This window comes from Salvelinus namaycush, chromosome 32 (assembly GCF_016432855.1).
Source record: "Salvelinus namaycush isolate Seneca chromosome 32, SaNama_1.0, whole genome shotgun sequence".
Taxonomy (NCBI): Eukaryota; Metazoa; Chordata; class Actinopteri; order Salmoniformes; family Salmonidae; genus Salvelinus; species Salvelinus namaycush.
This window is the reverse complement of record NC_052338.1, coordinates 36,006,049-36,021,048: the sequence shown is the minus strand read 5'-3', so window position 1 is coordinate 36,021,048 and position 15,000 is coordinate 36,006,049. Positions and strand designations below refer to the sequence as shown.

General features: G+C 42.6%; 1 protein-coding gene across 1 annotated transcript in view; it reads left to right on the top strand.

Annotated features, from left to right (window-relative positions):
* The window catches only part of LOC120027115 (CUB and sushi domain-containing protein 2-like), a 176,662-nt gene that overhangs the window by 101,060 nt on the left and 60,602 nt on the right, over positions 1 to 15,000 (top strand). The window contains exons 14-15 of the mRNA XM_038971953.1: positions 1,434 to 1,628; positions 13,075 to 13,191. Of these exons, the coding sequence (XP_038827881.1) occupies positions 1,434 to 1,628; positions 13,075 to 13,191 (312 nt within the window). The remainder of the gene's footprint in view (positions 1 to 1,433; positions 1,629 to 13,074; positions 13,192 to 15,000) is intronic.

Genomic DNA, 15,000 nt, shown 5'->3' with positions numbered 1-15,000 from the left:
GGGAGAGGTGGAGATGAGAGGGGAGGTAGGGGGAGAGAGGGAGGGAGAGGTGGAGATGAGAGGGGAGTTAGTGGGAGAGAGGGAGATGGGAGGGGAGGTAGGGGGAGAGAGGGAGGGAGAGGTGGAGATGAGAGGGGAGGTAGGGGGAGAGAGGGAGGGAGAGGTGGAGATGAGAGGGCAGTTAGGGGGAGAGAGGGAGATGCGAGGGGAGGTAGGGGGAGAGAGGGAGGGAGAGGTGGAGATGAGAGGGGAGTTAGGGGGAGAGAGGGAGGGAGAGGTGGAGATGAGCGGGTAGTTAGTGGGAGAGAGGGAGGGAGAGATGGAGATGGGAGGGGAGGTAGGGGGAGAGAGGGAGGGAGAGGTGGAGATGAGAGGGGAGTTAGGGGGAGAGAGGGAGGGAGAGGTGGAGATGGGAGGGGAGGTAGGGGGAGAGAGGGAGGGAGAGGTGGAGATGAGAGGGGAGTTAGGGGGAGAGAGGGAGGGAGAGGTGGAGATGGGAGGGGAGTTAGGGGGAGAGAGGGAGGGAGAGGGGGAGATGAGAGGGGAGTTAGTGGGAGAGAGGGAGATGGGAGGGGAGTTATCGGGAGAGAGGAAGGGAGAAGGTGGAGATGGGAGGGGGAGGTAGGGGGGAAAGGGAGTGAGAGGTGGAGATGGGAGGGGAGTTAGGGGGAAAGGGAGAGAGAGGTGGAGATGGTAGGGGGACAGAGAGAGGGAGGGAGAAGGTGGAGTAAGGGAGGGGAGAGACGGAAAGAGAGGGGGAGAGAGAGAGAGAGAGAGAGAGAGAGAGAGAGAGAGAGAGAGAGAGAGAGAGAGAGAGAGAGAGAATAACCCTACATATTTCCTGTCTGATGTGTTGGCTAGTTGATATATAACCCTACATAGTTCCTGTCTGATTTGTTGGCTAGTTGCTTGTTTGAGTCAATCTTTTGTACGTTTCTTTTCTGTTATTTTATTCGTATTTTGGGGGGTCTTCAGCCTGATTCTGAAGTCTGACTAAAGTAACCCTGTCTTTCTCCATCCACAGAGAGTCATACTTTGAGCTTGTGTTTCTTGTCTTATTCGGTCCAGTTTGACAAACTAACTCTCTCACTCTTTCTCTCAATGCAGCTATCCCTTGGATTCTAATTTTATATTAAAATCTAGTCTGATTAACAAATCCTCTCTCTCTCTCTCTCTCTCTCTCTCTCTCTCTCTCTCTCTCTCTCTCTCTCTCTGTGTCTCTCTCTCTGTGTCTCTGTGTCTCTGTGTCTCTGTCTCTGTCTCTGTGTCTCTCTCTGTCTCTCTCTCTGTCTCTCTCTCTGTCTCTCTCTCTGTCTGTCTGTCTCTCTCTCTGTCTCTCTGTCTCTCTCTCTCTCTCTGTCTCTCTCTCTCTCTCGCTGTCTCTCTCTCTCTCTCTCTCTCTCTCTCTCTCTCTCTCTCTCTCTCTCTCTCAGAGAACCCTAGAGAGTCATGCTTTGAGCCAGGGGTGGTGAGGAACGGTACCAGGGTTGGAGCTCATCTGAAGCTGGGTTCAACCACCACCTACTACTGTGATAGTGGATATACTCTGGAGGGAGAAGCCACTCTGACCTGCGTCATGGGGTCAGACAGCAAGCCCTCCTGGAACAAACAAAAACCCATCTGCATAGGTAACGTACCGAGAAGATAAATACAAAACAAAATGGAGAAATCAATGATTGAGTTAGAAAACACTCTCAAGGTAACATACCAACATCCTTTTGTAAACAATTGTTCTTATTGACTCACTTTATAAGTAAAAATTATAAAAAAAAAAAAAATGAAAGTAAAAATCTCTGCAAATCTGCATAGAGCGTTGTGTACTTGAGTGTGTGTGTGTGTGTATTTGTGTGTGTGTGTGTGTGTGTGTGTGTGTGTGTGTGTGTGTGTGTGTGTGTGTGTGTGTGTGTGTGTGTGTGTACACTGATTGGACGAAACATTAAGAACACCTGTTCTCTCCGTGACATAGACCGACCGGGATAGTCGACCATTTCAAATATTTTATTAGGCCTATGTGGTCTATAGGGAATATACCGACGCACAGACAACGTGGGCAGATCACATGTCATTGTCAAATCAAATGTCATTGTCAGATCAAATGTCATTGTCAAATCAAATGTCATTGTCAAATCAAATGTCATTGTCAAATCAATTGTCATTGTCAAATCAAATGTCATTGTCAAATCAAATGTCATTGTCAAATCAATTGTCATTGTCAAATCAAATGTCATTGTCAAATCAAATCTCATTGTCAAATCAAATGTCATTGTCAGATCAAATGTCATTGTCAAATCAAATGTCATTGTCAAATCAAATGTCATTGTCAGATCAAATGTCATTGTCAAATCAAATGTCATTGTCAAATCAAATGTCGTTGTCAAATCAAATGTCGTTGTCAAATCAAATGTCATTGTCAAATCAAATGTCGTTGTCGAATCAAATGTCATTGTCAAATCAAATGTCATTGTCATATCAAATGTCATTGTCAAATCAAATGTCATTGTCAGATCAAATGTCATTGTCATATCAAATGTCATTGTCATATCAAATGTCATTGTCAAATCAAATGTCATTGTCAGATCAAATGTCATTGTCAGATCAAATGTCATTGTCAAATCAAATGTCATTGTCAAATCAAATGTCATTGTCAGATCAAATGTCGTTGTCATATCAAATGTCGTTGTCATATCAAATGTCATTGTCAAATCAAATCTCATTGTCAAATCAAATGTCGTTGTCAAATCAAATGTCGTTGTCATATCAAATGGCGTTGTCAAATCAAATGTCATTGTCAAATCCAATGTCATTGTCAGATCAAATGTCATTGTCAGATCAAATGTCATTGTCAGATCAAATGTCATTGTCAAATCAAATGTCATTGTCAGATCAAATGTCGTTGTCAAATCAAATGTCGTTGTCATATCAAATGTCGTTGTCATATCAAATCTCATTGTCAAATCAAATCTCATTGTCAAATCAAATGTCGTTGTCAAATCAAATGTCGTTGTCATATCAAATGGCGTTGTCAAATCAAATGTCATTGTCAAATCCAATGTCATTGTCAGATCAAATGTCATTGTCAGATCAAATGTCATTGTCAAATCAAATGTCATTGTCAAATCAAATGTCATTGTCAGATCAAATGTCATTGTCATATCAAATGTCATTGTCATATCAAATGTCATTGTCAAATCAAATGTCATTGTCAAATCAAATGTCATTGTCAGATCAAATGTCGTTGTCAGATCAAATGTCGTTGTCAAATCAAATGTCATTGTCAAATCAAATGTCATTGTCAGATCAAATGTCATTGTCAGATCAAATGTCATTGTCAAATCAAATGTCATTGTCAAATCAAATGTCATTGTCAGATCAAATGTCATTGTTAGCATACTGTATATAAAAAAATATAACAATTGAGATTGTTACTATGGCGTAAGTGAACGATCACCGTATAAGAGGCGAGCTGTAATTTCGATTAAGACATTAATGAGCGAGCTAGGACGGACCTAGTCAATATAATTATTTGTTCAGCACTTTTGAAATGTACAGCGACATAATTCAGAACATGGGCCGTTCTTACAGTGTTCTCCCTGTACACCAAGTCAGAACCGTAGGATAAATAAAGCAGACAATGAAAGTTCCTACAATATTTGATGATGACATTTCTCTGAAACAGGTTATAGGCTACATGTGCACCACCAAGTCAGAACAATAGGCTAAGTTCTGAGGGGGAAAGAGACCACATTATAAGGCTGAGACACATGGGCTACTAACAGCTTATTACACAACATACACTTAGTATTACTTTCTTAGCTACAGTATACATCTCTCCCTGGCATATTACATCATTTATGCAGCAGTAAATGATACATGTTTGGGCTCAACGTAGTTGTGATGTGCTCACTTGAACAGGAAGTTGGCGCGGCGGTCTTATATCATCCATGTTTGTCATTCTCTGGATTTACTTTCAAGACACCTGGGAACTCGGACAAAAACGAGTTCAAATCATGATGTCAGTGATCTTCCATTGGGAAGTTGGAAGCTCTAGAAAGATATAAAGAGATAGAAAGAGAAAGAGGTCTGAGTCTCTCTAGAAAGAGGTCTGAGTTCCAGACTTGGAATCCCGAGTTGGATGACTGTTCAAAACTTAATTTGCCCAGTCAGAGAAAGTAATTTTTTCTGAGTTTCCAGTTGTCTTGACCTTACTGAAGTCAGAGATTTCCCAGTTCTGAGTTTCCAGTTGTCTTGACCTTACTGAAGTCAGAGATTTCCCAGTTCTGAGTTTCCAGTTGTCTTGACCTTACTGAAGTCAGAGATTTCCCAGTTCTGAGTTTCCAGTTGTCATGACCTTACTGAAGTCAGAGATTTCCCAGTTCTGAGTTTCCAGTTGTCATGACCTTACTGAAGTCAGAGATTTCCCAGTTCTGAGTTTCCAGTTGTCTTGACCTTACTGAAGTCAGAGATTTCCCAGTTCTGAGTTTCCAGTTGTCATGACCTCACTGAAGTCAGAGATTTCCCAGTTCTGAGTTTCCAGTTGTCTTGAACACGGCAGAAGTCATGCTGGATTGACAGCATGGACAATGAATTTAACCTTTCTGGCCCATGGTGTTGAGTGTCAATGTTAATCCTTTTAAGGAAAATATACCTTTTCAGACAGATGTTTTACCTACGTTTAAAACCAGAGTTGGACCTACACCGAATATTCCTTCCACACCACTCAATGTTGAATTTGCGAATATCCCGACATGTGGTGTAATGTTCAATGGCCGATGAGCATCGATACGTTTCATCTATAATTTCTCTTCGTGTGACAAGGATTGAAAAGTATTTTACCAGTAGATTGTCAACTTGATTCATGATGATGACTGCTAGCTAAGATGATGAAAGTAGGATGTTGACATGATCAGTCCAATCAAAGCTACGGGGGTAGATATAACGTCAAATCATCTGTGGCCAATGACCTTGAGCCTTCTTGGATGGACACTCTTCTAATGTAAATCTATGGCAGCACCTAAAGGAGGGGTTGAATATCTCCCCCTGTAGATTCTGCATTACGTAATATCCACAGTAGTAACAGAGCGTTGAGCCAATCACGATGCAACTAGAGAAGATTACCCATGCCTGAGCTCTGTGCATTTTGGAGATGCATTAACTCAAGAAGGAGACCATGTTTGTATACAGCTTTATTCAATCAAGGATGATGATTATTTTTTTTTGCTTAACAGATGGGTCTGCCCCGCCTGCCCTGAATGACGGGTTGCCACTGGGTAAACCTCAGGGTTGTGTGCCAACATGTATAATCCTATCCACAGGGCTTCCAGTATCTCTAGTAAAGACGAATCAGGGAATCCCCTGTTGACTATTTCAACTTTTAACCTAACATGTACATCTGAGGCGTGATACCTGCCTTTCTGCTTCAACCTAACATGTACATCTGAGGCGTGATACCTGCCTTTCTGCTTCAACCTAACATGTACATCTGAGGCGTGATACCTGCCTTTCTGCTTCAACCTAACATGTACATTTGAGGCGTGATACCTGCCTTTCTGCTTCAACCTAACATGTACATTTGAGGCGTGATACCTGCCTTTCTGCTTCAACCTAACATGTACATCTGAGGCGTGATACCTGCCTTTCTGCTTCAACCTAACATGTACATTTGAGGCGTGATACCTGCCTTTCTGCTTCAACCTAACATGTACATTTCAGATAAAATAAAAGTGTATTGATCACATACACATATTTAGAAGTTGTTATTTTGGGTGTAGTGAAAAGTTTGTGTTCTTATCTCTAACAGTGCAGTAATATCTAACAATACATAACAGTAAATCAAATCAAATGTTATTTGTCACATGGGCCGAATACAACAGGTGTGTAGACCTTACAGTGAAATGCTGAATACAACAGGTGTAGTAGACCTTACAGTGAAATGCTGAATACAACAGGTGTAGACCTCACAGTGAAATGCTGAATACAACAGGTGTAGACCTTACAGTGAAATGCTGAATACAACAGGTGTAGTAGACCTTACAGTGAAATGCTGAATACAACAGGTGTAGACCTTACAGTGAAATGCTGAATACAACAGGTGTAGACCTTACAGTGAAATGCTGAATACAACAGGTGTAGACCTTACAGTGAAATGCTGAATACAACAGGTGTAGACCTTACAGTGAAATGCTGAATACAACAGGTGTAGACCTTACAGTGAAATGCTGAATACAACAGGTGTAGACCTTACAGTGAAATGCTGAATACAACAGGTGTAGTAGACCTTACAGTGAAATGCTGAATACAACAGGTGTAGACCGTACAGTGAAATGCTGAATACAACAGGTGTAGTAGACCTCACAGTGAAATCCTGAATACAACAGGTGTAGTAGACCTCACAGTGAAATGCTGAATACAACAGGTGTAGTAGACCTCACAGTGAAATGCTGAATACAACAGGTGTAGTAGACCTCACAGTGAAATGTTGAATACAACAGGTGTAGTAGACCTTACAGTGAAATGCTGAATACAACAGGTGTAGTAGACCTCACAGTGAAATCCTGAATACAACAGGTGTAGTAGACCTTACAGTGAAATGCTGAATACAACAGGTGTAGTAGACCTCACAGTGAAATGCTGAATACAACAGGTGTAGACCTCACAGTGAAATGCTGAATACAACAGGTGTAGTAGACCTCACAGTGAAATGCTGAATACAACAGGTGTAGACCTTACAGTGAAATGCTGAATACAACAGGTGTAGACCTTAGAGTGAAATGCTGAATACAACAGGTGTAGACCGTACAGAGAAATGCTGAATACAACAGGTGTAGTAGACCTTACAGTGAAATGCTGAATACAACAGGTGTAGTAGACCTGACAGTTGTTGGTGTTTCATTTACTGGAGAGTGAGACCAAATCATGGACACTGGACAGAGTGGAATCAAGTATAGCAAAAGGCAGTTTATTAAAGTCAAAGATATCTTGTCCGGCAGTTTAGCGTGACACGGACCTAATCCTATGGCTCTTAAGGAGTCAGCTGAAAAGGGTAACCTAAACAGAGATTACAGCAGATTTTATACATGGAACAATGTAGGTAGAATCTCTTCGTGTCGGTCTTCTGACTGGTCCTGAAGAGTTGGAGGCGGGTCTGCTCTGGCCTTAGCAGTAGCCCCATTGGTGCACAGCAGAGTCCTCTGCTCTTGGCACCCGACCAGTAGAGATGGGAGTGAGGTGTGTGTGTTCGTGCGAGATGAAATATTTGTGTGTGTCCAGGAGTCATGAGATAAGGGGAACTGTAACTGGCCGTTACTATCTGGGGCTAGGGGGTTTCCTGATTAGAGGGATGTGAGCAATTACTTAAGTCAGGCGGTTTAGTTTTGGCGCTCTAGCATCCTTGAGACACTGAAGAACCATTGTGTCAATGGGGAACCTTGTGTTGTGCAAGATCAGTCTTGTGCCTTGTCATGGGGTGTGTTTTGCAAGCTTTTAATCCTATGGTCACAAGCAGGCTCTAGAACCCTAAGGCCTCCTAATTAATGCTTAATATATGTGCTTGATATATGAGCTAGGTATATGAATATATGTATATATGACAGAGTGAAATGCTGAATACAACAGGTGTAGTAGACCATACAGTGAAATGCTGAATACAACAGGTGTAGTAGACCTCACAGTGAAATGCTGAATACAACAGGTGTAGTAGACCTCACAGTGAAATGCTGAATACAACAGGTGTAGTAGACCTCACAGTGAAATGCTGAATACAACAGGTGTAGACCTTACAGTGAAATGCTGAATACAACAGGTGTAGTAGACCTTACAGTGAAATGCTGAATACAACAGGTGTAGTAGACCTCACAGTGAAATGCTGAATACAACAGGTGTAGTAGACCTCACAGTGAAATGCTGAATACAACAGGTGTAGTAGACCTCACAGTGAAATGTTGAATACAACAGGTGTAGTAGACCTCACAGTGAAATGCTGAATACAACAGGTGTAGTAGACCTCACAGTGAAACGCTGAATACAACAGGTGTAGTAGACCTCACAGTGAAATGTTGAATACAACAGGTGTAGTAGACCTCACAGTGAAATGCTGAATGCAACAGGTGTAGTAGACCTCACAGTGAAATGCTGAATACAACAGGTGTAGTGAACCGTACAGTGAAATGCTGAATACAACAGGTGTAGTAGACCTCACAGTGAAATGCTGAATACAACAGGTGTAGACCGTACAGTGAAATGCTGAATACAACAGGTGTAGTAGACCTCACAGTGAAATACTGAATACAACAGGTGTAGTAGACCTCACAGTGAAATACTTACTTACAAGTCATTAACCTTTTGAGGATCTGAGGACCCGTGCCAAATCTTTTCAGTCTCCTGAGGGGGAAACCCTGTTGTCGAGCCCTCTTCACCACCGTCTTGGTGTGCTCAGACCATGATAGTGTCGTGTCTCTACTATGATTAAATTATATGGCTATTTTATCAAATCGATTACCTAACATTTAATTGATTACGTGATTAAATTAAACCACGCAACAATTAAACTATGACTAACCTGGGGCATCATGGAAGCATTAGTTTATATAGAGCATTAATCTCCAGAATACACTCTCTTAAAGATATTTTATATCAATAGCAGTCAATTATTAACTTCTTATGGCTGCAAGCCCGACGTCGGTACACTTATGACAACAGCCAGCTCAGGTGCAGGGCGCGAAATTCAAAATATATATTTTTTAAATATTTAACTTTCACACATTAACAAGTCCAATACAGCATATGAAAGGTACACATCTTGTGAATCCAGCCAACATGTCCGATTTTTTAAATGTTTTACAGGGAAGACACAATATGTAAATCTATTAGCTAACCACGTTTGGCTTTTCAAATAGGCTTTTCAGCGAAAGCACCACAAACGATTATGTTAGGTCACCACAAAACCACAATAACCACAGCCATTTTTTCCAGCTAAAGATAGCTTTCACAAAAACCAGAATAGAGATAAAATTAATCACTAACCTTCGATTAATTTCATCAGATGACACTCATAGGACTTCATGTTACACAATACATGCATGTTTTGTTTGATTAAGTTCATATTTATATAAAAAAATCTGAGTTTACATTGAGGCGTTAGATTCACTAGTTGCATAGCCACATTGTTTCAACAGAAATACTCATCATAAATGTAGATGATAATACAAGCTATACACATGAAATTATAGATATGCCTCTCCTTAATGCAACCGCTGTGTCAGATTTAAAAAAAAACTTTACGGAAAAATAAACCATGCAATAATCTGAGACGGAGTTCAGAACATTAGTATAATTAGCCGCCATGTTGGACTCAACAGAAACCAGAAAATACATGATAAATGTTTCCTTACCTTTGATGAATTCATCAGAATGCAGTCCTAGGAATCCCATGTCCACAATAAATGCTTGATTTGTTCGTTAATGTCCATTATTCATGTCAAATTAGCTACTTTCGAATTGTTTACCAAACACCCTAACCAAAGTCTCAAAGCGCGACCACTATAACGTGACGAAATGTCCAAACGTTCCGTTACAGTCGGTAGAAACATGTCAAACGATGTACTGAATCAATCTTTAGAATGTTGTTAACATACATCTTGAAAAACGTTCCAACCGGAGAATTAAATCAACTTCAATTGAGAGATGGAACGGAGCTGCCTCTCACGTGAACGCGCGTGTTGAATGCATGGTCACCTCATGGGACCTCATACTAAATTCTGTCTCCTTCGACCCCCCTTCACATTAGCGTCATCAGACTAAGTTCTATTGACTGTTGACATCTAGTGGAAGCCGTAGCAAGTGAAAACCCATCCATATCTCTCTTTATATTCAATAAGAGCTTGGTTGAAAATATGGCACCCCCAGAAAAAATCCAAACAGGAAGTGGAACTTCTCAGGTTTTTGCCTGCCATATGAGTTCTGTTAATCTCACAGACATCATTCAAACAGTTTTAGAAACTTTAGAGTGTTTTCTATCCAATACTAATAATAATATGCATATATTAGTAACTGGGACTGAGGAGCAGGCCGTTTACTCTGGGCACCTTTCATCCACGCTACTCAATACTGCCCCTGCAGCCATAAGAAGTTAAAGTGACCAGTGATTCCACGTCTATGTACATAGGGCAGCAGCCTCTAAGGTGCAGGGTTGATTAATCGGTTGGTAGCCGGCTAGTGACAGTGACTGGCCAGATAGTGATGGCTATTTAACAGTCTGATGGCCTTGAGAGAGAATCTGTTTTTCAGTCTCTCGGTCCCAGCTTTGATGCACCTGTACTGACCTTGTGGATGATGACGAGGTGAACAGGCCGTGGCTGATGACTGATGTCCTTGATGATCTTTTTGTGACATCGGCTGCTGTAGGTGCTCCTCTCTGCTGTGTCATGAAGTCCACCATCAGCTCCTTTGTTTTGTTGACGTTGAGAGAGAAGTTATTTTCCTGTCTCTACTCATCCAGGGCCCTCACCTCCTCCCTGTAGGCTGTCTCGTCATCAGTGGTGGAAAAAAGTCAAATCAAATTGTATTAATCACACGCGCCAAATACACGCGCCAAATACAACAGGTACAAATACAACCTTACAGTGAAATGCTAATTTACGAGCCCCTAACCAACAATGCAGTTAAAAAAAATACAGATAAGAAATAAGAAATAAAAGTAACAAGTAATTAAAGAGCAGCAGTAAAATAACAATAGTGAGACTATAAACAGGGGGTACCGGTACAGAGTCAATGTGGAGGCTATATACAGGGTGTTACGGTACAGAGTCAATGTGGAGACTATATACAGGGGGGTACCGGTACAGAGTCAATGTGGAGGCTATATACAGGGGGTACCGGTACAGAGTCAATGTGGAGGCTATATACAGGGGGTACAGGTACAGAGTCAATGTGGAGGCTATATACAGGGGGTACAGGTACAGAGTCAATGTGGAGGCTATATACAGGGGGTACCGGTACAGAGTCAATGTGGAGGCTATATACAGGGGGTACAGGTACAGAGTCAATGTGGAGACTATATACAGGGGGGTACCGGTACAGAGTCAATGTGGAGGCTATATACAGGGGGTACCGATACAGAGTCAATGTGGAGGCTATATACAGGGGGTACAGGTACAGAGTCAATGTGGAGGCTATATACAGGGGGTACCGGTACAGAGTCAATGTGGAGGCTATATACAGGGGGTACAGGTACAGAGTCAATGTGGAGGCTATATACAGGGGAGTACCGGTACAGAGTCAATGTGCAGGGAGAACCGGTTAGTCGAGGTAATATGTACATGAAGGTAGAGTTATTAAAGTGGCTAGTCTGTGTAGCCATTTGATTCAGGAGTCCTTATGGGGGTAGAAAGCTCCTTTTGGACCTAGACTTAGAGCTCCGGTACCGCTTGCCGTGTGGTAGTAGAGAGAACAGTCTATAGGGTGGCTGGAGTCTTTGACAATTTTTAGGGTCTTCCTTTAACACTGCCTGGTAAAGAGGTCCTGGATGGCAGGAATCTTGACCCCAGTGATGTACTGGGCCGTTCGCACTACCCTCTGAAGTGCCTTGTGGTCAGAGGCCGAGCAGTTGCCATATCAGGCAGTGATGCAACCAGTCAAGATGCTCTCGATGGTGCAGCTGTAAAACCTTTTGTGGATCTGAGGACCCGTGCCAAATCTTTTCAGTCTGCTGAGGGGGAATAGGTTTGTCGTGCCGTTTTCACGACTGTCTTGGTGTGCTTGGACAATGTTAGTTTGTTGGTGATGTGGACACCAAGGAACTCGAAGCTCTGCAGCCCTGTCGATGAGAATGGGGGCGTGCTCGGTCCTCTTTTTTCTGTAGTCCCAAATCATCTCCTTTGTCTTGATCACGTTGAGGGAGAGGTTGTTGTCCTGGCACCACACGGCCAGGTCTCTGACCTCCTCCCTATAGGCTGTCTCGTCGTTGTCAGTGATCAGGCCTACCACTGTTGCGTCATCGGAAAACTTAATAATGGTGTTGGAGTCGGGCCTGGCCATGCAGTCATGAGTGAACAGGGAGTACAGGAGGGGACTGAGCACGCACCCGAGGGGACCCCTTGTTGAGGATCAGCGTGGTGGATGTGTCGTTACCTACCCTCACAGATCACTGCACCTGTACATAGCTCATCTGTAAACAGCCCATCTATCTACTTACCTCACCCCCATACTGTATGTATTTATTTATCCTGCTCCTTTGCACCCCAGTATCTCTACTTGCACATTTATCTTCTGCACATCTACCATTCCAGTGTTTAATTGCTATGTTGTAATTACTTCGCCACCATGGCCTATTTATTGCCTTAACTCCCTTATCTTACCTCATTTGTACTCACTGTATATAGACTTTTAGTTTTCTTATTTTTCTACTGTATTATTGACTGTATGTTTGTTTTACTCCATGTGTAACTCTGTGTTGTTGTATGTGTCGAACTGCTTTGCTTTATCTTGGCCAGGTCACAGTTGTAAATGAGAACGTGTTCTCAACTAGCCTACCTGGTTAAATAAAAGTGAAGCTACTAGCTACTGCGCCCATAATTCTGGTTGTGAAAATAGCTGAAATATTTCTGACACACCCCTGAACCTATAAAGCACTTAGATTTATGTTAGGTTTATTAAAATAGATCCCTTGGTATGACAATGTCTATCTAGCATGAGAGAGAGAGGGTTCAAGCCTCATCTCTCCAGGCTAACCCCGAGAGACACTTAGAAAACATCGCAATTTCACTCCAGCACACACCAGGGACACACAGCCGCCAAGAAGCCCAGTCGGCAACAGACAAGAAAAGTAATTTAACAACGATGGTGGAAGAAAAACAGAGAAATTGAATATCTCTATCACTTCTCTTTCCATTCCCTCTCTCTGTCACTCTCTCTGTCTGTTTCTCTCTCTCTCTCTCTCCCCCTCTCTCTCTCTCTCTATCTCTCTCTCTCACTCTCTTTCTCTCCCTCTCTCTCTATCTCTCTCTCTCCCCCCCCCTCTCTCTCCCTCTGTCTCTTTCGCTCTCTCCCCCTCTGTCTCTTTCTCTCTCTCCATCCTTCTAGCTCTGTGTGGAGGGCAGTATTCTGGGCTGGAGGGTGTGGTCTTGTCTCCCGGTTACCCAGGCAACTACAGCAGTGCTCGGACATGCCTGTACTCGGTGGTCGTGCCCAAAGACTATGGTGAGTGCTACAACACACAATGTATCCTTCACTCCTGGATATAAATTGACCTTAGGCACAGATCTAGGATCAGCGTAACACCTCCATAATCTAATGTGAACCGTTCAAAGGGTAAAATACAAATCTGACTTGAGATCAACTTCTATGGACACTTCATACTCTGAGACGTGTTGTTATCCTTTGTCCTCAGTCTCAACACTCAGGAACAGAGAGAGTAGTTCACTCCTATCCATTTACACAGCATCTGTCTCTCTCTCTCACACACACACACACACACGCACACACACACACACACACACACACACACACACACACACACACACACACACACACACACACACACAGACACACACGCACACACACACACACACACACACACACACACACACACACACACACACACACACACACAGACACACACACACGCACACACACACGAACAAACAACAAAAACACATACACACACACATCATCACACACACACACACACACACACACACACACACACACACACACACACACACACACACACACACACACACACACACACACACACACACACACACACATCATCACACACACGCACACACACACACACACACACACACGCACACACACACACACACACACACACACACACACCCCTGTGATCGACTGCAGTGTGGGCCTCTGAACAACCTCACAGGAGGAAGAAGAACACAGAATGCATTCCAAATGGAACCCTATTCCCTATATAGTGCACTACTTTAGACCAGAGCCCTATGGCACCCTATTCCCTGTATAGTTCACTACTTTAGACCAGAGCCCTATGGAACCCTATTCCCTATATAGTGCACTACTTTAGACCAGAGCCCTATGGAACCCTACTTCCTACATAGTGCACTACTTTAGACCAGAGCCCTATGGAACCCTACTTCCTACATAGTGCACTACTTTAGACCAGAGCCCTATGGCACCCTATTCCCTATATAGTGCACTACTTTAGACCAGGTTCCTTTGGAACCCTACTTCCTACATAGTGCACTACTTTAGACCAGAGCCCTATGGCACCCTATTCCCTATGTAGTGCACTACTTTAGACCAGGTTCCATTTGGGACAAATCCACATATCTCTGTTTGAAAGCTCCAGAGTTCCTGGACTTTGGTCCACTTCCTGGTATTGTTATTTCAAACGCTGGGTAATGTAATGTAACATTTTGTCTGTCTGTCTGTCTGTCTGTCTGTCTGTCTGTCTGTCTGTCTGTCTGTCTGTCTGTCTGTCTGTCTGTCTGTCTGTCTGTCTGTCTGTCTGTCTGTCTGTCTGTCTGTCTGTCTGTCTGTCTGTCTGTCTGTCTGTCTGTCTGTCTGTCTGTCTGTCTGTCTGTGAGGTCTGTCACCATTTATCATATTTACAGACAGACAGACAGACATTCCTCAATGTCACAAATGATTGAGCACAGACAACATGAGCAGATTAACTTGGTCAAAACATTTCTTTATTAATAAAAGACAATCAGAAATGAATTATACTACTTATTTACTTATTTATTTTGATCCAAAGCCAGGAATGAGTGAGTCACTCAGCTCTGTATAGCTTTAATATAATTAATATTAATATAGCTTCATCTTGAGAAATAGTCTCCTAAATAGGCCAAACTGAAACGAATATTCTAAATAAACTGGTACATTTCATAAATAAAATAAACACAATCTGCCACAAGTGTTTGAGCTCTAAACATTTCATTGAGAATCCACTCTCCCCGGCCTCTCCTTCCTCTCTCAGAGGGTACAGGGTGATAATGAGCTATTTGCATTTGGCCAGTCGAATGA